This window comes from Coccidioides immitis (assembly GCF_000149335.2).
Source record: "Coccidioides immitis RS genomic scaffold supercont3.3, whole genome shotgun sequence".
NCBI classification, from domain to species: Eukaryota; Fungi; Ascomycota; class Eurotiomycetes; order Onygenales; family Onygenaceae; genus Coccidioides; species Coccidioides immitis.
Window position 1 is genome coordinate 2,485,421 of NW_004504308.1, and position 22,246 is coordinate 2,507,666.

Genomic DNA, 22,246 nt, shown 5'->3' on the forward strand with positions numbered 1-22,246 from the left:
TATCGGACTCGGGCGTCATAGAAGGCAGTGAGATCCGCTTGCAGTTTTTGTTGAACATATTCACCTGTGTTTCATTCCGCTAGGCATGGCAAGGCCGGAGAATGTTGACCTGGCCTTCAATGGCAACCTGAACCTGCTGAACGCCTGGAAATTCGATAAGAATGATGTACTTCAGTTTCTTCCTCTTCCTTCTGCCTCCTGGCCCCAAACGCGCCTCTAACCAGCTGGACTTAGATATTCAAGTTTCTTGATGGCGTCGGCAACGATCCCAAGGCGTATTTTGAATCTGAAGCGGACTTTCAAGACCGAAGCACAAGGTTGGGCGAACTTAGTGTGCCTCTAAAAGCCCTTAGGGCCAATATTTTTGATCTTTGGTAAGGATCAAGGGAAAGCCCGTACCACTCCCGCCGAGCGCTTAGGGAGAGCGTCTGACTATGTTGAGTCTTTCCAAATCTATAGTGCACCTGAGGGAGCCGACTTCAAGGGACGAGGGGAAAATATGAACCCGGACCAAAACACCTATCGCTCTCTCAACACCGATAAAGCAGACAAAAAGAATAGCAAATTCCTTGTGGAATACCACCAGCATGCTGATACCTCTTACTGGAACCCGCATGATCTCCTAGGGCTGTTTCTATGGGTCATTGGGTTTGCTCCCGCTCCCGCGAACGCAAGACGCTTCTACATTCCCATGACAGCGGTCTACGGCCGATGGTGTCGGGTCCTTTCGCCATTTGCGGGATCTGATATTAGCTTCCCCGCTGCCCTCCAGTGCACCTGGCGTACACGGGACGGGGGCGCCAGTGAATTCTTTCTGGGGGGCTCACTAGCTGGATGGGCCACCAAGGTTACCTCGGGTTCGCCCGTGGGCAAGAAATGGCCAGATAGGTTGAGGCTGGCGAGATATGAACGCATCGGGGGTGTGATCCCAGCGCCTTACAGTTTCGATGTCTCGGTTTTACGTACCCCGACGTATCTAGCGGGCACAAGATTTGGGAACTGTGCCGAGACGTATCCTTTCTTGGAACTGTTTAGGTATGTTTTCTTCTTGCCTTTGCGATGATTGGCCATTGTCAACTGAGGAGAGACTGCAAGTGATGCCGCAAGGGCAAAACAATGCCATGGGATTGCACTCGAAAGCAAAATAGCGTATGATGAAACGCTCACAGAATACCAAATGTACCGTGAACAAAAGGTGTTTGTGAGAGGTGAAAACAATCTTCCGCTCGCTTTCAAGCCACCTTGCCCCAACTGTGAGGCGCTGATAGGGATATTCCAAGGGGATGTCAACAACTTTTCAGTAGAGATTGGAAACATTACCGACCCAGACTAATCTTAGCTGATAGCAAAGATGTAGTTAGTTAGTCACTGAAGAGATTTCCTCCATCACAGTAGTGTATTTCGATTGGGTTTTGCCTACAGTAGTTGGAGGAGAAAAACAAGCAAATCAGGCTTGCTGTTATGAACAAGAATACAGGGTACACCAAACCACTTCGTACTGAGACATAAAGGCAACAATGGATTTGTGATGTGTTGAGAGGGATCATAAACTTGACACGGGACCATAAGGTGTCGTGAGATTCAACCATCTTGAAGTGGCTTTAACATGACAATGCGTCCATTTCCCTTTCAAGAGTTGACCCATCGTTTATATCAATTTTTTTTCTCATTCTTTAACCCTTCTTGTATCCCCCAGTGATCTGTTCCCCAGAAGTTCCACTTGGAAAATATGTCCTGGAATAGTGGGATGGAGACCATTAGGACCAGACTTTGTTGTTTCTCTGGCATTCACCCATACTGCCTTTTGGTCCTTCTCGTTCGGGGTGGTTGTGCTGGAATCTGGCTTTCCCGCTACTGCAAGCATGCTGAGTATTTTCCGAAGCAATTCGCTGTCTGGGACCTCCGGGACTGCTGGCTTCTCTTGAGTTGCCTTTCCAACTGCTTGAAGCTGTGCTTTTGCCGCGCGTTGCATCATCTTCAGGTCTGGCCGCCATAGCGCATCCTTGTACATCTCGCGTAGTATCTCAACAACCTGATCTCGCCAATCCTCTGGATACCGGGATAATTCATATAGAATATCCCAGTCATGCCTATGTGGCTGGCTCTCGGGTGTGAATCCAAGCCAATATAGATCCATTACATCCCAGATATCGGGGTGCAGGAAGTATTTTGGGAACATGTCCGTGATGGAAGGGGGCTCCGAACTCCCCAGCGGTCCAAGCTCGCTCCCCCTTTTCGCCCCGCGCGACCGCAAGAGGCTCAGGACTTTTGGGCAACCTGAATACGCCTCCTCAGCACGAGTTGGGCTCTCAGACGTTTTCCCATACACAATGCCAGCAGCCAGAGCTCGTTGGCGGGCTGCGGCCGAAGTGAACGATGCTAGCGACTCTAAATGCTCTTGCCTCCTTGATGAAGCTCGTAAGACAGCCTCATCCAATACGGTAAATGGCGGGTCTGTGTCGACGAATTTATTGATATCACGCTCGAGCCCTAGATCTAGAAGAAGTTTCACTGTTTGCACTCGACCCGCTCTCGCGGCTTCTGCTAAGGTTAGAATATTTCCCGGGGCCGGAAGGAAGTATTTCTGATAGGCCTGACTTGTGTCAGTCAAGCCGGCTTCAGCCTGTACAAGATGAGACAAAAGCTCGATAATTAGGTCATGACTCTGCTGATCGCTGAAAACAACATTATAAGTGATTGGGAAAAGAATGTTCTTCCCATCATAAGTACGAATAGTAAGGTCAGCCCCTTTCTTAATCAAATACCTTGCCCGTCGCGCAGGGTCTCGCTCTGTGAATAGCGCGTAATATAATGCAGTCCACTTCTTGCGATTTACTGCATTAATATCCGGTGGCGAGTCGCGAGCAAACATAATATCACATGCGCCTTCCACCTCATCCTCTTCGTGCATCGCCGCAACAACGTCATGAAGAGGGGTGTTTTCATCAAATTCACCCCGAGCGTCGATATCTTTCGATCTCTGAGTGACGCTTCGGAATATATCAAGGTAAGATTCAGGATAAGTGAGCTCCGCTCCCCGAATACTGGCCCATTTATGAACTGAAAGATTTTTCGTTAGCAAATATATGTTTTGAAGTATGGATGTGCACCCACCTGTACCGCTGCGTCCAGCATCAGCATCCGCTCCCACAGTTGCCAATGCATAGGCTACTCCGCCGTTCCACTCTTCTGATGCAATTCTAATCGGGGTCATTTGCCGGGGCACCTGGGACTCCGCATTGATGTCCGCTCCCGCCTCTACCAATAGCCTGACGAGCTTTGTGGCTTGTGCCATGTGATCATCCCAGTTCCCATGGCGGACCCAATAGTGCCACGAATATGGCAGACTACCATGGTAATTTGGAACAAAATATGCCATATAATGGAGTATATTTCGACCTTTCGGGTCTTTCACAGTTGCCTTAGCACCTCTGGAAAGGAGAAAGCTTGCAACCTCCGCCTCGCCATACCATGCTGCTAAGAATAGAGGTGTCGAGCCTACATCGGAATCATGATATGTAGCATTGATATTGGCGCCCAAATCAAGAAGCGCTTCCATTGCGGGCTTGCTACGTGCAAACGCGGCCCAGTGTAATGGCGTGCCGAGGGGAAGTTCGAATGGGCTATTTAATTGGATTAATTTCGCTCAAGGCCACAGCCGCTGGTGGCGCAAGGGGTCGTAGATAAATGACTTACAAATGAAGAATATGAATTCTGGGCGGAGTTCCTCCACTCACCTCGGCCACGGTAACTATTTGTGCATCGATCAAAGCCCCTGCTTCACGGACTAATCGAGTTGCAATTCTGCGAATACTGTCTTCTGGAAGAGTAAACAGCCAATGTAGGGTAGTTAGCTTTTCCTGTCTAGTCAAAGTCGATGCTTTTGCGCCTTTGTCAAGCAGATAATCAATAACTCGAACCTGTCCAGCTTGAAATGCCTTGTAAAGCGGTGTCTCAAGATTATCGTTTTGAATATCCACTGGAATCTTAGCTTCTTCGACGAGTTTCTGCAGAACATCCAGGGCACCCAGAGCAGCAGCGACATGTAGCATCGTATTGCCTTTCTTATCCACTACATTTTTGTTTTCTGCCACGAATGCCATCGCTTTGTGGGTATCTCGCGCAACCTCAAGCATATTCTTCTTTTTTAGGAACGGATCGGTCGCGTATCCACCCGCGTTCCTGAATTTCTGCTTTGCTGCCTCTAGGTCCTCCTGAGTTATCGTTGACGATGTTTTAGCGAACAAATAGCCCTCCGCAACAGCCTGTAATGTCCACTTGTGCAAAATCTCATTTTTAAATTCCGGGGTTCGGCGGTGAGCATGCATCAGCTGAGCGTACACTGCTCTTGCTGGAGAGTAACCACCCCTGGCAGACTCGGTGACATATTCAAGTAGTTGATCAATATATGATGTCCTTGTCCTCGTAATTCTCTGCGCCAAACCAAAAAGAACATCACTATCAAACGAAGATTTAGAAGTACTGTATTGTTCTTCAAGCTCCGTAACGACGGCAGTATCAAGGCGGCGCCAGAAGTTAGGACCTCTGTTATGTATATTGCCTGCAGTACCAGCATGTTGGCCTCCGCTGCGCCCTGTTTGGGATACAGACAACCTGGCTCACATTAGAAAAGTGGTTCGAAGTGTTCGAGACCGAAACAAAATGTCCAACGTACCAAGTTGTATATGCGGGCGCGCCAGTATTAAGAAGATCCGGGTTTGGTAACACTCGCGACCAAGGATCTTCCGCCAACAATCCTTTCAAAGCCCTTCTGAGTTGCATTCGTAGGCCTGATGGGATTGATTCCTCTTCTCTGAGGAGACTGATGACCACATCAAAACGGCTTTCGTCATCCACATCCAAATCAACCAGCTCGCCCCGTTTGACGAATATGGACAAGATCGTAAGCCCAAGGCTATAGGAGTCGAATCGTGGCATAAGCTCAGGTTTGAAAGCGGCACCTGGCAATTGAGAAGGGTCTTGAATTTCCGGGGCAACCCAGCCGGGTGTTCCTCTGTAATCATCGATCGTGAATTCGCTCCCAGGAATCTCCATGTCTATGCAGACTCCAAAGTCGCTAATTTTGGCGCAAAATGGAACCTTTTCATTTTTGGTCTCTTTGAACACGAGGACATTATCGGGTTTTATATCACCGTGTATTATATTAAGGGAATGAAGCGCTTGTATTCCGGCGACAATATCCAGTGAAAGCTGATGTTTAATATCTGTTGGATTATTACCCATCAACTCCTCATTCTCAGCTTTAAGAAGATCAGTGAGAGTAATGAGAGCGGACTCCATGAATAACACTGGGACAGGAGTATCTGGCATAGGATAATCATAGCCCCAAGCAACCAAGTGCACCATATTTCGATGGTTTCGAAGGACAGGGTTGCAAAGTGAACGTACTTCGAGCTCCAATGTTCGCAGCTGGAGACGATAGTCTTCTCCAGCTGCGAAACTTACTCCATTCTCTCTTGACAATGGTACGTTGACACGCTTCACAACCAAACCCTCGGTGCCGCCAAAGTCGTCATGGTATTCACGGAATACGGTGAACTGCGCCCCGGTGCCAATTTTAGCTGCCCGTGTTTTCAAATTGAATTGTTTCAAATGCCGTGGTCCATTTATCCGCGTCCTAGAAAGAATGCTGGTGAAATGGGATAGGGTACTCATATACTGATGCTCCCCATTCCGGATTGAGGTAACTCTCTCCTCGAGAGGGTCAACCAGGCCAGTATCGCACTCAGCATCCAGAGGACTTGCGCTGCCATCCCTCAGAACCTCTAAAGCGTCGTCCAAGGGGGTTTCACTCTCGCCAAGGTCGAGCTCCAATAGATCTGCTGTGGGGTCATCGTCTTCTAGAATGTTTAATGCGTCGTTGAGAAGGTCTTCACTCGCTTCGTTGAGTAAACTGGAGCCATCAATGAGCTCCTCAGATGCATACTAAAAAGTCAGTCATTACTTAAAAGCACGAGATATACTTTATATCTATGGGCGACTCCATACCTCAAATGTCATTTTCCCGGATGCAGAGGCGGCTTTCACGTATGGGCTAGGAGGGAGAGCACACTTGCCGTGAAGCGATTAGTGGTTTTTCCCAGGTGTCAGATAAGCCTGAAAAGGGACAATTATAGAGAGATCAACAACAGCTCCTACCGTAGAAAACGCTTTCTGAAGTAGTCTTTGTGTCGATTGCCGATGCGCACCCGTGGCTAATTAAGAGCTTCTCGCTTTTCAACCACCCTTTGCCTTGGTGGGGGGGGAAGGGGGTTCCCAACGTGGTGACGGCGAGGGTAGGGGTAAGGCTATCTCCCGCGCCTCCATGGGTTCTTCGCGAGGCTGAGGGAAAACATAGCTCTCGGCTAAACTGGTAAGGCAGTTATGCAGCATCCCTCGCTTGGCAAATAAATCCATCACGCAAGAAATGGGGAGACATTTAAGTAGCGTCTTCCCCCTCCAGACGGCCCGTTGGTGGGGCAAGGCTCTCCTCCTCCTTTCTCAACGGCTACAGCGATGGACTTCTACGGCACCGCCGCCACTGCGATTGACCATGTCATCAAGGTGACCATCTTTATAAAGGGGGTTATCTCTGATATCAAGGATTACGACGACGATCGAGCCAGCATCCAGCTTAAACTCGACCTCCAGCTTACCTCGTTGGAGTTTTTTCGCCGGAGGTTTCTAGACGAGAAAAATGGGCTAATGCTTCCCGGGCGACTTCCGGAATGGATAGCCGACACAATTTGCGACCTGCTGCTGAAGATGAGCCGGGTGCTCGCAGAGTATCGAGTGCTCGTTGGTCGATACGATGATTTCGACGAGAAAGTAAAAGTGAGCGAGGAGGGCGACAGCGTGAGCAAACGGGAAAAATGGAAACAGTCCTTTCTGGAGCGGGCCAAGACCCAAGCCAAAGCCCTCAAGATGAAGGGCTACGACTGGTCCCTCTTTGATAAAAAGAAGCTACTTGGTATCATGGAGGAATACCAGGGGTGGACGAGCAACCTGAGGGACGTGATGCAACATTTTTCTCAGGAAATGGTTTACAATATCGCGGATTCCGCATCGACTGCAAACAACGAGAGCCTTAAAGGTACCGGTCTAGAGCAGGTTGTCCAAAGGCAGAAACTTATATCCTCACAACCACCCGATGACTTTCAGGAGCTCCAAGGAGATATTGCGGAGGAAGGGAGCCCTTCAAACCGCTTTCAACCAGCCCGCTGGACATGTAGCGGAGAGTCACTGCAAGTCTTGGTTGAATACCGCGAGTATGACCGTCGTCTACGGCTGGACGACTTGGATCCCGAGGAGATCGCTGAGCTGAAGGAGCCTGTGAGAAATCTTGCGTGGCTTCTGCAGAATTCCACCTTTCACGATGGAGGAGAAAATGCCAATGAACCACAGCAGCCCGCCATTTACTCACTCCAATGCCTTGGGTTCATGGACCAGGTGGAAAAGGAGAGGACAGCTTTTGTTTATAAACTGCCGTCCCTTCAGGCCGATGGTGAAACGGAAACGGGCGTCAAGATCTGCACGTTGCACGATCTAATCACGAAGGTCGACGTTAAAACGAAACGACCCCTGAAACCGTCCCTTACCGATCGCTTCAGCATTGCTCACTGTCTGGCCCTAACCCTCTCCAATGTTCACGCTTCCCTGTGGCTGCACAAGAACATCTGGAGCCGCGGAATCCTCCTTTTCCAGCAGAACAAAGAGGGCGTCGCCTCTGTTGAAATACAGCGAGTTCTCGTCCCTCCCAACGGCGCCGAGCGCTCGCAAATAGTTGCCTTCCTAGGTGATTGGGGCTATGCAAGACACGTCGAAGGTGCTACCGACATGCGAAGCGATTTCGAGATTGAGCCGAATATTTACCGGCACCCAGAACGACAGGGCGCACCAACACGTCAATTCGCACGACCCCACGATATTTATGCTCTGGGCGTGGTGTTGCTGGAGATTGGCCTTTGGAAAACCGTCTCCCAGCTATTCGACGCTCGCATCAAGGAGGGGCAGCGGACCGGGAAACTCCCCAAACCCAAAGACGTGCGAAACGCTTTGGTTGCTCTGTCGCAGACTGAGCTTCCCCGCGAAATGGGCATTGCATATGCAAGCGCTGTAGTCAGATGCCTGACGAGTGATTTCCGGAAGACTAGCGACACGGAACTTTCCTTGGATTTTAGAGAAAAAGTAGTTGATGCCATTGCGTTAGGCATGAAATTGTAGATAGTTAAGTACTCTGTACTCCGTAGTTAACGGCATATATTTGCACTTTATCTTCCTTGTGGACTAGATCGACCTTTAAACATCGGGTTTTGCAGGTGTAAAGGCCTTGACATTAAAAGCATCTGTCCGCCGGCTGATGATGCTGGACGTTTAAATGAATTCGTTGTGTGTGCGAGCAGTTGAAGACAGGGACACGAGAAGGCGCCACTTTCGCTGGCTGAACAACGAATGTCAAGCCAACGAGCCATCCTTGGCCCGCGGCTTTGCTCAAGCAGAGGCGTCGCGAATGGTCCGCCGGGAATCCACCCCGTATTGAATCGAGGAGCGAAGAAGTTCCTTTCCCCCCGGGCCATGATCGGCGGTACACAGACAGCTGGAAGCATAGTCAGCCAGCACTTTAATTGTACTCCGTCCACATAAGTTACTATGGTTCTTTCGGACTAAAACAATTTCAAGTTCATCAAAATTCGGATCCATATAAATATTTTATGAACATCTCTCGTCGCTAATGAGTACAGTATATACATCATCTCCCGAGGAAAGATGCTCGGCTATTCAAGAGCCAGGGCAAAACCAGCGAAGTCGCTATCGGAACATCAAAGGCTCCCAACATCATTTTTTCATTATCCACATCCCAGCGTAATATCATATAGACGAACAGAGCATAAGTAAATGAGAAATCCTGTACTACTACAGTAGATACAATTCCGGTCCGTGTGGAGCAAGAGAAAGAGGGGGTGACAGGAATATACTGTTCAGAATCGTATGATGGACATTCCCGGTGCTTCGCTAAATTTGAGAAAGAGGAAACAGGCCACCCCTGGTGAGTATATAGCACATATTAAGTGATAATCATTCATGCTCGCGAGGAATATTACTTGGACTTCCAGTTATAGAATGGTGCCCAGATTTAGGGCATGGTAGTAACTGGGCCATGCCTCCTGCACGAGCTTGAAGATAAAGTAAGCATTGCCCTGCAATGATAGGGCGGGAACGGTGGAAAGATGCTTGGTTGACGATTAGAAAGACGCTCAATATCCGACCGGCCGACCGTGTTTCATCGCATAACTTGCTTTCTCGCGCAGTCAATGCGATTCGTCACGGATGAGGGCCACAATCATGCTGTACAGGTAGAAGAAGAACATGATTAAATGGAAACCGAGCTTGATGAATGATTCCTGAAGAGGGGGAAGTCAGTCCCGGACCAGTGAACGAATGAAGATATAGACGGTCCTTACCTTTTTGTGGACGTTGAGCTTTCGGAAGATCTCGGTAGCATCCAAAAGATGCTGGTTGTCGAAGATTCTGGAGTGCGCAAGAGGGTCAGCAACAAAGGTGTTCTATAACCACAACGATTAAAGGGAGTTGTTCGAAACGCACTTCTTCGCATTAAACGCCAATAGAGGAAGATTGAGTAAGATGGCCAGCCAGTATCCGTTAATGATGAAGAGGAACGTTAAGAATGCATGTACGGCGGCCTCGGGAACGATATACGCGTTGAGACGGTTGCAGAGATCGATGGGGTTAATGTAGTCACTGTGGAAGGAAAAGGTGTCAGTCCGGCCTTGTGTGCGGAAGAGAGCATGCGTGAAAAATTCAAAGTTGGGGAGACAGCAGAGGCGTTGTCGGAAAAGCAGAGCTAGCCCACAACATAGGATTGAAAGGATCGTACATACCATTCCAAATCACTGTACATAATAGTAAAGAAGACCTGTAGGAAGAGGTTGACGGCATTGATCAGGACCGCAAGCAGGTATAACCACGCTTCTCCAGACATCTTGAATATGGATCTGCTTTGCTACCCGCAAACCTTAGACAATCGAGGATATCCCACAGAACGAGTATATCGAGTTGTAGCAACACGTAGCGTTGTTGCACGTCGTCGGTGATTTCGGGCTAGAGCTATAGGGCGGCGGGTCTGTTTGCAGGTTGAGAAACTCGGAAAATCAGCAAAAGTGTGCGACAGCCGGAGCTCGTCGGGAAAAACGTGGCTGAGGACGGAGAGGAAGGATTTCTTGCCCATGCAGCAGCTTACCTAGGAGTCGCTCGAGCCAGCTTTTTCTCAGAGCAAGGTTGAAAGGACAGGTAATTTTTGGGTGTGGTGATGCGATGATGGCAGCGGTGGTGGTCGTGGTGGGAAGCGATTAGTTCGAGAGTTTTGGTTAGCTCAAGTTAGCTCCAGCCTCACAACGCACAACAACTCGCGCGTGGCCTGAATGCTTCGGCTGCCCCCCCCCGAACTGCATTTCTGTCCTGCGATACCACCGTTTGCTTGGCCCAGGACAAGCCCCCTTGGATGACGACGAAAACTTGCCATGATTAATCCGATAACACGACCAGTTACTCAATATTAACAAAGGGAGATGTTGCACCTATAACTAAATTACCCCATCTACCACTCCCAAAGCTAGCATCGAGGGCTCCCATATGCAGCAGAGCCATCCTCGATCCCAAGCGATATCGTCGGGCCTAAGAGCCGTCTATCTCTATCCGTTCATGATCATCATGTTGTAAAGAAGTAAATGAGACCGTACAAAGGGGGTGCGGCTTCGTAGGTTCGAGTGTGCGGGAGGAATACTGCAAGGCATATGGGAATCTGATGCTCGGGAATGTTTGCTGGGAGATAGAGAGCTGGGGGACGGGTTTGGATCTTTGGCCTGCAACGGATGGAGGGGAGGACGAGGGAAAAGCAGATAGTCAGTTCCATATCCTCACAACGATCAACCAGCCCAACCGTTCAGATCAACGGCTGTTGTTGTCCATATCCATTCACTTGGGCCTGGCTGGGGGGCATGATCCAATTCACCATGCTGCAGGTATTGGATGGAGAAAATATGCATGCGACATAGAGCTAAGTCGATTATGTTTGACGGTATGACCAAATCCCAGAATATTAGAAACACAAAGCACCCAATGACCGCCGTAGACCAATAAGTTAGACACGGAATAGTAGCAACCCATGGAGGCTCAGATATTCTGCTTCTAAATACTTTGGCCGGATGCATGGACGTGTGACTGTGTAAGCATCAGCTGCTACCTGGAGAGATCCCGCTCCTGCAGCCTAGTTAGGGGAGATCTGTGCTCTCTGGATCTCTTTTCATTGGGGCTAGGCTAGTTATTGGCCCGTCTCTCCGCGCCTTGAGCGCCAAAAACTATCAGCCAGGGCTTCTTCGACCATGGTCGCAAAGTACGGGCTCCGTTCTGCATCGTCGGCTCTTTCGGTCAGGCGCTTGTGGAAGCTAGATACCGTGACCTCGTGTGTAGCACAAAATGCAGCAGCCAGAAATGCCAAGGTGAAGGCCAGCCATATATGACTGATTAGGTACTTTTGAACAGCGTCGAAGCCAATTCAAAGAGGATTGAATAAGGTGGCTCACCACTCAACGAGCCAAACCACTCAACGAGCCAAATTTTCGCACCATCAAATTTCTTCAACGCTCAACTTCATTATGCAATAGCATGGTCAACAACGAAGCAATTAAGCTTGCAATTGAAGATCTTGAATCGCAAGAGACTCCAAATTACAGTGCGACCGCGAAAAAATATTCACTCAGCCGAGAGACCCTGCGCTGGCAGCATCAAGGCCTACAAGTCAATTGCCATGAAGCAACCTCCAGACATAAGAAGAAGCTCACCAATATACAGGAGGATGAGCTCCTAGAGTATATAAACAAGCTCTGCAACCGCGGCCTTGCTCCTACACCTCAAATCCTTCAAAATATCGTGCAAGAGATGACGGGAGAGGACATGGGAATCAACTGGGTGACACAGTTTCGTGAGCGCCACAAGGACAAGATCAAGACTGTTTATCTCAAGCCGCTTGACAAGAATAGACAGGTAGCAGATAATTACCACTGCTTTCAGCACTTCTATAGCCTTGTAATTTGATGCTTTTTTTTGCTTCTTTGCAAGTGCAGTTGTTGAATTTAGCTAACTTGTTGAGTGCTTGCACTGCTGCATTTAGTTGAGCGAGAAAATCAGCCAGTATAATATTACACCAGAAAACACATACAACTTTGATGAAAAAGGATTTCTTCTAGGCTCCTGTCATGCCTCAAAGCACCTTGTCTCTATTAAAGCCCTACAAGCTGGTAAAAGTGTTGCAACTCAGGATGGAAGCCAGGAATTCCTCTCACTGCTCTGTTCAGTCTCTGCAGATGGGATTACATTACCTCCAGCTCTTATTTATCAGGGTGAATCCAGAGATCTTCAGGATACATGGCTGGATGATTTTGATGGAAGCAAATATGCCTACTTTGCAGCCTCAGTAAACAGCTGGAGCAATGATGAATATGGCCTGGAGTGGTTGCAACAGGTTTTTAATCCACATACAAAGGCAAAAGCAGGTAGGGCAAGACATCTGCTTCTACTAGATGGGCATTCTTCCCATATAAATATGAAATTTATTGAATATGCAAACCGCGAAAGGATCCTGCTGTTGATCCTTCCACCGCACTCTACCCACCATTTGCAGCCTCTTGATGTTGGTGTTTTTGGGCCGCTGGGCAAGGCATATTCCAGCAAGCTGGAATCCCTACTATGCCGTGGACTGGGCTATATTCGAATGACAAAAAGGGATTTCTGGAGACTATTCAATGCAGCATGGAAGAAGGCTTTGACGGGTGACAATATACATGCTGGCTTTGCAAAGACTGGCATTTATCCCCTGGATCCCCAGCATCAACTAAGCCAATTTGAAACTGCTGATCAACAAGGCCCTGCACCACTAGTTGAGCCTTCCATCCCTACAAATATACAGGAGCTTCATCAAGAGGTTAAGGGTATTCATCTTCAGCACAGCTTAAATTCACAGAGTATTGGACAGGTTATCAAAGCCAGCAAGCAATTTGCAATACAAAATGAACTGCTAGAGCATGAAAATCAGGCTCTAAAATTGACTATTGTGATGGAGAAACAGCACTACAAGCAAGGCAAGCCCCTAGGCCTACTTGATCACAATAATCCAAGCCAGGCCCAGTTCTGGAGTCCTACAAAAGTTCTGCAGGCTCGGGAACACCAGGATGAAATAGAGGCTGAGAAAGCTCACAAAATCACTCAAACACAAGAGGCAAAGCTTCAACAGGAGCTCCAAAGAGAGCAGGCAGCTAGAGAGGCTGAAGAAAAACAGATTGAACAAGAGACTGCCCATATGAAGGCCCGCGAGCAACGAGAGGCTGAAAAGCTTGAACATGCTATACAACAAGAGGCCCAGCATGTTGCCCATGAGGAGAAAAAGGCTTTACAACAAGCAGAGAAGGAGAGACAGGCTGTTGAATGTGCTAGTAAACACCAGCAGTCAGAGCTTCAAGCACCGGCTTCAAAGCGCCGTCGGCAGGGCCTCCCTACAAAAGAACCTCGTCGCGGCAAGCCTATACAATCTTCCCAAAGCAGTAGTAAGAGCTTTACTAGCCTCCCTAACAAGCCTTTAGACTCTCTAGCTGAGAAATCTACTGCTGACATTCCTTTACAATCTTTCCTATCCACCCCCCGTATCTCTCACTCTGGCCACAATATCAGGCCGTCCACACGTTTATTTTCATAGCCACACTAATTTCTATGCTTTAAAGAACACACTCATTTAATATTTAATAGCTAGTTTAATAATAATAATTTGTTGTTGAGATAATTAATAAATTCGTAGCGTGGAGCATTGGAAGGAATTTGGCTCGTTGAGTGGTTTGGCTCGTTGAGTGGTGAGCCACCTTATCAGCGAAGATTGGCTACGCCAAAAACGAGGAGACGTTTGGCTGTTGGAGCATTAGCGATGAAAGTAATCAGCTATGCCCTACCCTCGATGCGAGCTATACAAAATAACGAAGACGCGCACAAATATTTAGGCTTTCGTTTCAGCCAACTTCTCGGAGCTCATCTTTCAACACCTAATAGGTGCTCACGAACGACCAAACAAGGCTGCCGGGCCTGATGCAAACCACAATGCAAGGATCTGTGGCTCTGCTTGTCGACTGTGACTGACGAGGTACAAGGGTCCAGAGTAGCTAGAGAATGAACTTTGGGCAGAGCTGAAGGTTCAGGATTTAAGCTTTTCCCGCGAACAGCGTGCGGTGGAAGGATCCTGGATCGGGAGAGCCGGAAGCGAAGAGCCAACGCCGATGGAGGCTCCCACGGCCAGACGAAACTCTGGCAGCTGGACGCGCGAGCTAATAATAGCCATGCTTTTTACGGAGTACTCTGTACTCCGTAGAGAGAAACATTACTTAAATCTTGGTGCCTAAACCCAAAACCGGCCATCGGACGGGGGATAATCACGCACAGGGCTAGCCGTCGGCCTGGTTCGTTCTTTAACTCTACAATCTCCAGCTTCGCGGGAGCGAGAACCATCGGCTGGTCAACGAACTGCCCCTCAGAAGGGAAGCCAGTTCGTTAGTCGGTCTGTACGAAAATAACTGCCTTCAATTGGACCTATTTTATCGTCCTCTACCGACAATGCCAGCCTCTTCCGCCAATTATCATGACGTCGACCAGGACGATTCCCTTCCCCTCCTTGTCGATGTGGAAGAAACCAGGAGCATCAAGGCTGACGAGCCTCCCGTTACGTATGTGAAGAAGACCTGGAGACACACTCCTTCGGTGTTTGTTCTGCTCATCGTAATCACGACTTTTGTAATCGACTTTGGCGTTTATCTGAACATAGCGCCTCAAACACGGATCCTTGAGAGCATCGCTTGCAGAAACTACTATGACAAACATGAACCTGGTCGATTTGGACCAGGAGAAATTCCCGAGGACCAATGCAAGATCAAGCCTGTCCAGGGAGAGGTTGCCTTTGTTCAAGCCATGATGTCCAGCTTCGATGCGATTCCTAGTGCGTGGTCCCCGTCACTCCCCCGTCCCAATGGCATTGGATGCGTCGAGATCTTTGAATTAGTCGCTGACTTTTCTTTTAAAAAAAAAAGGCATCATACTCTTAATTCCATATGGCCGTCTAGCTGACAACCCTAGGTTTGGCCGCAAGCTGATATTGTTGCTGAGCGTCCTGGGCGTACTTCTGAGCTTCTACTGGGTCGCATTCGTCTTGACATTTCCTTCAGTCCTGCCTTTACGTGCGGTGTGGTTTGGCTCGATCTTTAATTTTATCGGAGGTGGACTGGGAGTTATCAACGCCATGGTCATGACAATGATTACTGACGTCGTCGATCCTGACAATCGGTGCGTACAGATGCCAACTCTCGGACATCGTGCTCTGTTAAAAAACGTATCTGATGGCTAACAATTGCTCTAGAACCAATGCATTTTCCAAAACCACCTTGGCAGTGGTTGTGGCGCAACTCATTGCTCCTTCAGTGTCGTCGGGCTTGATGAACCTGAAAGGTCCATGGTTGCCATACCTATCAGGAATTGCTCTCGATACCATAACGTTTCCTTTCCTTTTCATTATCCCCGAAACAATCCAATTGCGCCCTCCCCCGTCAGAACGTCGGCGATCCATAAACGTCGAAGAAACGTCCACGGAACGTGGATCGCGGCCTGATAATACGTCATACCTTTCCTATCCAAGAACAATCGTCAACCGCGCATGGGAGTCATCTAAATTCATCTTCGAAAGCCGGGCCGTCGTACTTATCCTCTCAGCATTCCTTCTCACCGTTATAGGTCGCAAACAAATCGACATTCTCTTGCTTTACGCCTCTACTCGATACTCCATACCCATTTCCGCAGCCGCATTCAGTCTCTCCGTTTTCGCTGGCGGAAATATATTCCTACTTCTTGTTCTCCTTCCATTCGCATCTCACTATCTTACCAAAAAACTCCACTACTCCAGCCAGGCCAAGGACCTCTACCTTTCACAAGCAAGCATTATCATCCTTTCTATCGGCTCTTTCGCGCTCGGCGTCTCCCCTACAATGTCTATAATGTTAATCGGAGTTATAATATACACCCTTGGATGCGGCTTCCTCCCCTCAAGCCTCAGTCTAATATCGACGTTTGTTGAACCACGACACTCGGCACGCATGTACTCTATCGTCTGTCTTGTTTCAATGGTAGGCGCTCTTATCGGCGGGCCGTTCATAGCACTTTTGTTCGACTGGGGTCTGGGTATCGGACCGGCCTGGACCGGCCTGGCGTTCATTGGGACTGGGTTGTTACACGTTGCGATCGCTGCTGCTATTACTAGGATCAAGTTACCGCGGGGTGTACAGCTCCCTGAGGAAAGGCAGCAAGGGGAATCGCCTCGGTCGTCTATATCGCTTCACGACGAATAATAATTATATATATATATATATAGAGGGGAAAGGACAGGGTATAAAGTGTTTGTTTGAAACGGAATGAAATTTATGTTTTCGGGTTACGTTTTACGATTTTTGAATCCAGACCAAGTTTTCATGATGTAGATCTATACGAAGTAATTAGTTATATGATTGGAATAAAAAGCTATGAAGTCAATAGGACCTTATCCTAATCATCTCCAGTGTCAATTGGCTTCTCAGTTCTAGGGGTCATATAATTATCTAGAAAGATGTCTATTCATTTGTGCTAGAAAAAAAAAAAAAAAAAAAGGATGAAAAGACCACAACACAAGGAAGAGACCATGATCAAGACATATCTAATAGCCAGCGAAAACAACAGATCGAGGATTTCAGGGGATCAAGGCCCTTGACTTTAAAACAAGCTAGCCTTCATCATCTTTCAACCGTAGCCCGAGTCACGATATCTTATCTACATATAAACAAAATTATACTTAAAATGTTGTTCGCACATCACACATAAAAATAACACTGAGTTGACCAAACAATACGAGAAAACCCCACAATACTCCATATCAAACAAAGAGATACACGCCAGCTGAGAAGTTGATGGATTAATCCAGGTTGAAGAAAGACAATAACTGCCTTACCTCGGGTTAAAAGTAATTCGAGTGGGACTCCCCCATTCTATGCATGTGCAATTTAAAAAGGCCAAATCCTATACCGCCGTGCGAGGCCACGCATGAGAGTATAGAAATCATCTCCTCTCAACCAGCAAGAAGTGCATGGCTCCATACGCGAGTATGATAAAAACGCCCGAAAAAACAGCCAGCCCAGTGACGTCCCGCCAAAGCGCGAGGGTATCGAAGCCAAAAGCGCTAAGAATGGATGCTCCGGGAACCTCGATATCAAGCCCATACTTATGGTCGATAAGGGTGAGATATGTCACCTCATTCACAATCAAGGCTTCGAATCCGTAATGGAATATGGACAGCTGGTTTGAACTATTAGTATATGAATATCGAACGGGTTACAGCGTACACTTACAGTTTGTAGCCACAGAGCTGCTTTGGGAATCGCATCGTGATTAAGAAGCAGCCCGGCAAAGAGGAGACTGAACAACATCACCAAACTTCCAATCAAATTCGCCACCCCTCCATCACGGAATACGATTCCGATGAATAGGCAAATACCAGCGGCGGCCAAATTGAATAAAACGAGGATGAGCATGAATTTGAGGAATTCCGGCCAGTCAGCAATCAGTCCCACCATCGGGTAAACTATGACTCCCATGATAATCGGCGGAATCAACCTCAATGGAATAATGTCGAACACGACTTTAGCTGCGAAATAAGTGATCGGAGAATAATAACCATTGGCACGTTCTCGCATGAAAAGCAGTCGTTCAGACGTGAAAACCGTGAGACTGGTCAGGGTACTAAAACCGAAGAGCGCTAGCAGGAAGAAGAAAAGCCCCAGCCGATTTTGGAAACCTTTGATATCATCTGTGAGTCCATAGAACAGGTAGCCGGAGAGAACTGCCAGCAAAATTGCAATGGCATAATGAGTAAGCATAAGCATAGGGTTGCGATACAGATTTTTCCATGTTCGTTTGGAGAGAATAATGAATTGACGGAGTAGGCTAACTCGCGTGTATCCAACCATGTGAACGCCACCAGAGCCTTGCTGGGCGGTGGGGTCAGCGCTGCCGTTAGCTTGTCGGGCACTTTCCACCGCGGAAGCTATTTCATCCCGAATAGAAGCCGCAACATCGGATGATGCATAACTCGAGATAATAACGTCGAGGTCTGTAATATATCCTGAGGCGATGGGAGGAAGATGATCGGGGTCTTCCACTGTTTGGGAAGGGGCGCTATTTTGTTGGCGAGAGAGACGAAGCCATTGCTGCGTACTGTCATTAAGGCTCCCCATTGCGTTATCTTCATCATCGGTCCGAGGTGTTGAGGGCGAATCCACGCCGGAAGTCTTCTTTCGAGTGTAAAGCTGTCTCTCTTGACGTTGTCTAAGAGACTGTCGCCGGATATGCTTTCGTGGTGCTGTAGAATCTTGAGCACTTTCGGTCGTGCTATTTTCAAAGCTTGCATTTGAAGCACTAGCAACAGATTTCACGGCCCTTAAGCTGCTTGATGGCGTTCTGAAATGGTCCGCTTGCGCATCAGCGTTGAGCAGAGGCTCCTCGGGAGAGCGTGCAGTACTGGCATGCATGGTTAGGTCGACCAAGTAATCCGCGATGTTGAATCCCAAGGGACAAGTATATCCAATGTGGTCAAAGTAAGGTTGACAACCCATGAAAGAGCCCGAGTAGACAGTTCTTCCCTTGGCCAGCAGGATCAGTTGATCGAATAAAGCGACAATGTTGGACCTTGGCTGATGAATAGTGAATATAACGGTTCTATTGTACGTTCTTGCCAGGTTTACAAGGCACTCTATCACATTGAAAGCATTGAATGCATCCTGGCCACTGTTAGAACCATATTAAATGAGGGGGATGACAGCTAGCACTTACCAAGCCACTGGTCGGCTCATCAAGAAATAATATGCTTGGACTAGTAACAAGCTCGCATGCAATGCTAACACGCTTTTTCTCCCCTCCTGATATGCCGCGTCCCTTTCCTTCTTCGGAGCCGATGATTTGGTCTTTAATGTGATATATTCCAAGCTGCTTCTCCACTTCAAACACCCTTTGCTCTTTCACAACATTACTCATATCTCTCGGGAGTCTGAGCAGCGCACTGGTCAAAATAGTCTCGTGAACAGTGAGCGTCGGCAGCATTGTATCTTCCTGATCGACAAAGCCGACGACACTTCGATACTCATTGTCGTCAACTTTTTCTCCATTCACATAAAATTCTCCTTGAACAGTTCCGCGTTTATTTTTTCTTGCAAGAATATCCAAAAAGGTTGTTTTCCCGGCGCCGGAAGCACCCATAATGGCCGTGACCTGTCCCGGTCGAGCGATTCCCCTAATGCCTGACAGGATTTGCCTGCCATTGAGATAGTACGAGACGTTATCAAACTGTAACGCGGCAGGTTTATGATCAGCCATGAGCTTTCCGTTTTCGTCGTCAGAGTCGTCTGAAAGTTGTATTGCTGCGTAGTTCCGATAGGCGCTCCTCCTTGAAAGATACCAGATAAATAGAATAACAGCAACGATAAATAAACCGCAGCCAGCAATAACACCGGCAATTAGTGGAGTGTTAATGGTTTTGACGGGGACTTTGTAGCCGGGTACGTCGGTTTTATACAGACACTCTCCGGCACGACATTGAAGGAAAATGCTTTTATCGCCAAATACGCTTTTGATTAGGTTGTTCATAGCAGGTTCTTGGAATGTGCTGCCATCTTGATCACTCCCTCCTTGGGTTGAAATCGTCGAGAACGAGGCTGGGCCTTTGATATCTTGCTCGAGGAATTCTCCAATATCAATGGAGCCATCCTCTCCGCAGAGCATCCGTCCAGGAATGCATCTGCATTTTATATGCTCGCATTCATAATTTGTGGTATTCTTGCCGTATTCAACTTCTGTAGCCCATTCGCACGTGTCCAAGGAGCAGTAAAACGACTCTTTCTGATCAACCCAGACTATCAAAAAAGATGCATGTTAGTATAAAATTCGAAAGCCGAGAATAATAAGCTTGCGAGCTCACATTGAAAGTTGCACGTATGGTCTTTCGCAGTGCATGAAAACGTCACCTGTGGCTTCTTTTCTTTAAGTTGATCGAGGATTTTGCGATTGGTCACGTCACATATCTGATAATTCTCTTTGACCACTAGAGGCTCCTTGTAGCATACGCCACCTTCGCCCTCTGGCATCATGGAATTGCAAGCATCATTCGTTTCACAAACATTGCAATTTATACCTGACCAGCCATCTTTGCATTTGCAGTACTTATCCTGCCGAGGGGTTCTATCCTTGCCATCGGGCAAGGATCCACACAAGGGTTCCGAGCAATCATCTCCACCGAATCCAGAAGGGCAAGAACATTTACCATTGTATTTGTTACATTCGGCGAATTGATGGCATTGGAACGCATCGAGTTGGCAGTTGAAGCACGGGGGACAGTTTGGTGGCCGGTTATCTTGTATCGCGAACCGGGGAGATATTATATCGTAGGTCGTATAATTCTCACATGCAGAAACGCGCCATGACAACGAAGATGCAGAAAGGAGTGAGAGGAACTGGATAGCGCGGAAAAGCCGCATGGCGGAGATAGAAGAGGACGTGGTTGCGAAGGAGCGAAGCCGTTATCATCAACCACCCAAGCGTAAGATTGCTAAACAAAGGGAGGATTTCGCAAACTCCTTAAGTTGAGAGCCATACGATAAAATTCCTAGCGAAGCTGTAAGCTTGACATTTGTACCAGTCACTCGGCCTCCTCTTATCGCGAGTATCGCTTCCGGAAGGTGGCCTAACTGGGGTCTATGGAGTTAAGGATGGAGGATTCACGAAAGAAGGGTAGCGAAAAAAGATGCTGATTCCCTCCACAACCAGAAAGCCAACAAATCCGCCAACTGAACCTCAGGGCTTGCTGCGTCGAGACACTGGCGACAGGCGGAGTTGCGGGAGAGGACAAAAATTACGTAGTTGCTCGACGGGCGGGTGGTTGGCCGGGTCGCGGAAGGGGGTTAGCGCCGGGTGCGGAGTAACTTCTCTCCCCGCGATAGCCGAAGGTTTGCCCAGGCCGGCGGCGAAGGTCTGTCTTGGCGCCTGGTTGCTGCGGCTTTTTGAGCAGGACGACGATGCTAGTAATCCCGACACTTTATCGGCGAGGCCTGGTCTGTTTCGCTTCTTGGATGGCGTTGGAGGTCCAGACATTACAAACACCAAGTATCCGCAGATGTGCTTCGGAATTCAAAGCATTATGTAGTGATATTGTTGAAGGTACGAGTTGGGGCGTCGGAATACTTTCCTTGAACCTATACGGAGTACGGAGTACGGAGTACGGAATATACTTTATAGAAATTATGGTTGATATCCAAGTCTGATTGCTTGCTGACTACTTGATTTGATTAAAATAATCAAGCAACTAGGTCTCGTGGCCCAATGGTAGGGCGTCGGTTTTCGGCACCGAAGATTGCGCGTTCGAGTCGCGTCGAGATCGCTTACATTTCTTTTTTCGCCTTTCCATTTTTTTCTGATTTCTACTCTTCACCAAAGATCTTTTTTTGAAACGACTGCTGTCACTGCACTGATTCATAAGAATTTTTTTTTTTTTTTTCCTTTACTTCGTATTATATAAGGACCCCGGTCCTAACCACTACCTGGTTATTCACTACGCAACTCCATTACATCGATAATCCGGGAATTATTCTCCTCCGATGGAATCTGAAGTAGAGCCAGCCCGCTTCTACCTTGTTCAGCCTTTTCTTATGGCTGAACCACGTATTCCCTTCCCTCATAACATTCATCACATGTCGAAGAGTGCTGACAAACAATCTTTATCGAAGAGCTTTAAAGATGACCGATTGACGAAGAGTGTAGCATTCACCTTGTATATTGCTGCCCGTTCCTTACAACAGAGTCAATGGGACGGCTTTAAGCAGCTGCTCTTGCATTTCGATGTCAATCAACGCGGAGAAATTATGGCGGAATATAGAACAAAGTGGATTGGGTACACTCTTACTTATGCTCCTCACTTATATAGAATGGCGGTGCTTCAGCGGAAGATCTGACGAAATACAAGAGGAGCTACCAAGAATATATTGTCTACTCCGTAGAGCAAAAAGTGATTCGCTGCTCGTTCATTTCATTCGGCCCGAAGGCTGGAGCTTGGAAGTGGAGGCCCATGGAGGAGTGA

At 47.9% G+C, this 22,246-nt stretch overlaps 6 protein-coding genes and 1 non-coding gene across 7 annotated transcripts; 4 read left to right on the top strand and 3 right to left on the bottom strand.

The window, feature by feature from the left end:
- The first annotated feature begins 48 nt into the window (after window positions 1–48).
- Window positions 49–1,436, top strand: CIMG_08013 (uncharacterized protein). Its single transcript, XM_001240849.2, has 4 exons — window positions 49–166; window positions 235–374; window positions 460–1,035; window positions 1,096–1,436. Exons 1-4 carry the CDS (start codon window positions 86–88, stop codon window positions 1,331–1,333), a joined length of 1,035 nt encoding a protein of 344 aa, XP_001240850.2. The 5' UTR covers window positions 49–85; the 3' UTR covers window positions 1,334–1,436.
- On the bottom strand, window positions 1,378–6,417 carry CIMG_08012 (serine/threonine protein kinase; the record flags this gene model as incomplete). The annotated part of the gene is made up of 7 exons (XM_001240848.2): window positions 1,378–3,060; window positions 3,115–3,623; window positions 3,697–4,614; window positions 4,676–5,946; window positions 6,010–6,072; window positions 6,160–6,215; window positions 6,282–6,417. The coding sequence occupies 7 exons, from the start codon at window positions 6,415–6,417 to the stop codon at window positions 1,667–1,669; spliced, it is 4,347 nt and encodes a 1,448-aa protein (XP_001240849.2). The 3' UTR covers window positions 1,378–1,666.
- Window positions 6,418–6,516: 99 nt separating this feature from the next.
- CIMG_08011 (uncharacterized protein) lies at window positions 6,517–8,286 on the top strand (the record flags this gene model as incomplete). The annotated part of the gene is made up of 1 exon (XM_001240847.2): window positions 6,517–8,286. One exon carries the CDS (start codon window positions 6,517–6,519, stop codon window positions 8,221–8,223), a length of 1,707 nt encoding a protein of 568 aa, XP_001240848.1. The 3' UTR covers window positions 8,224–8,286.
- A 606-nt stretch (window positions 8,287–8,892) lies between these two features.
- On the bottom strand, window positions 8,893–10,296 carry CIMG_08010 (ER-derived vesicles protein ERV14). The gene is made up of 4 exons (XM_001240846.2): window positions 9,900–10,296; window positions 9,604–9,759; window positions 9,462–9,528; window positions 8,893–9,401 (listed from the first exon to the last, which is right to left on the bottom strand). Exons 1-4 carry the CDS (start codon window positions 9,998–10,000, stop codon window positions 9,309–9,311), a joined length of 417 nt encoding a protein of 138 aa, XP_001240847.1. The 5' UTR covers window positions 10,001–10,296; the 3' UTR covers window positions 8,893–9,308.
- A 4,256-nt stretch (window positions 10,297–14,552) lies between these two features.
- CIMG_08009 (major facilitator superfamily transporter protein) lies at window positions 14,553–16,631 on the top strand. Its single transcript, XM_001240845.2, has 3 exons — window positions 14,553–15,046; window positions 15,138–15,390; window positions 15,464–16,631. The coding sequence occupies exons 1-3, from the start codon at window positions 14,668–14,670 to the stop codon at window positions 16,443–16,445; spliced, it is 1,614 nt and encodes a 537-aa protein (XP_001240846.2). The 5' UTR covers window positions 14,553–14,667; the 3' UTR covers window positions 16,446–16,631.
- Window positions 16,632–16,820: 189 nt separating this feature from the next.
- Window positions 16,821–21,300, bottom strand: CIMG_08008 (ABC transporter). Its single transcript, XM_001240844.2, has 4 exons — window positions 20,096–21,300; window positions 18,955–20,030; window positions 17,475–18,902; window positions 16,821–17,421 (listed from the first exon to the last, which is right to left on the bottom strand). The coding sequence occupies exons 1-4, from the start codon at window positions 20,649–20,651 to the stop codon at window positions 17,185–17,187; spliced, it is 3,297 nt and encodes a 1,098-aa protein (XP_001240845.1). The 5' UTR covers window positions 20,652–21,300; the 3' UTR covers window positions 16,821–17,184.
- A 178-nt stretch (window positions 21,301–21,478) lies between these two features.
- Window positions 21,479–21,550, top strand: CIMG_15077. The gene has a single exon. It is a non-coding gene; the product is annotated as a tRNA-Arg (tRNA).
- Window positions 21,551–22,246: the final 696 nt, after the last annotated feature.

Coding starts and splice junctions, on each gene's coding strand:
- CIMG_08008 (XM_001240844.2), bottom strand. CDS start 20,651: ATGCGGCTTTTCCGCGCTATCCAGTTCCTCTCACTCCTTTCTGCATCT. Junction 20,031..20,095: donor CCATACGTGCAACTTTCAAT/GTGAGCTCGCAA, acceptor CTTTTTTGATAG/TCTGGGTTGATCAGAAAGAG. Junction 17,422..17,474: donor CAGCTCTGTGGCTACAAACT/GTAAGTGTACGC, acceptor AGTTCAAACCAG/CTGTCCATATTCCATTACGG.
- CIMG_08013 (XM_001240849.2), top strand. CDS start 86: ATGGCAAGGCCGGAGAATGTTGACCTGGCCTTCAATGGCAACCTGAAC. Junction 375..459: donor GCCAATATTTTTGATCTTTG/GTAAGGATCAAG, acceptor CCAAATCTATAG/TGCACCTGAGGGAGCCGACT. Junction 1,036..1,095: donor CCTTTCTTGGAACTGTTTAG/GTATGTTTTCTT, acceptor AGAGACTGCAAG/TGATGCCGCAAGGGCAAAAC.
- CIMG_08009 (XM_001240845.2), top strand. CDS start 14,668: ATGCCAGCCTCTTCCGCCAATTATCATGACGTCGACCAGGACGATTCC. Junction 15,047..15,137: donor CAGCTTCGATGCGATTCCTA/GTGCGTGGTCCC, acceptor TAAAAAAAAAAG/GCATCATACTCTTAATTCCA. Junction 15,391..15,463: donor GTCGTCGATCCTGACAATCG/GTGCGTACAGAT, acceptor CAATTGCTCTAG/AACCAATGCATTTTCCAAAA.
- CIMG_08010 (XM_001240846.2), bottom strand. CDS start 10,000: ATGTCTGGAGAAGCGTGGTTATACCTGCTTGCGGTCCTGATCAATGCC. Junction 9,760..9,899: donor ATGTACAGTGATTTGGAATG/GTATGTACGATC, acceptor TTCCTTCCACAG/TGACTACATTAACCCCATCG. Junction 9,529..9,603: donor TTGGCGTTTAATGCGAAGAA/GTGCGTTTCGAA, acceptor TGCGCACTCCAG/AATCTTCGACAACCAGCATC.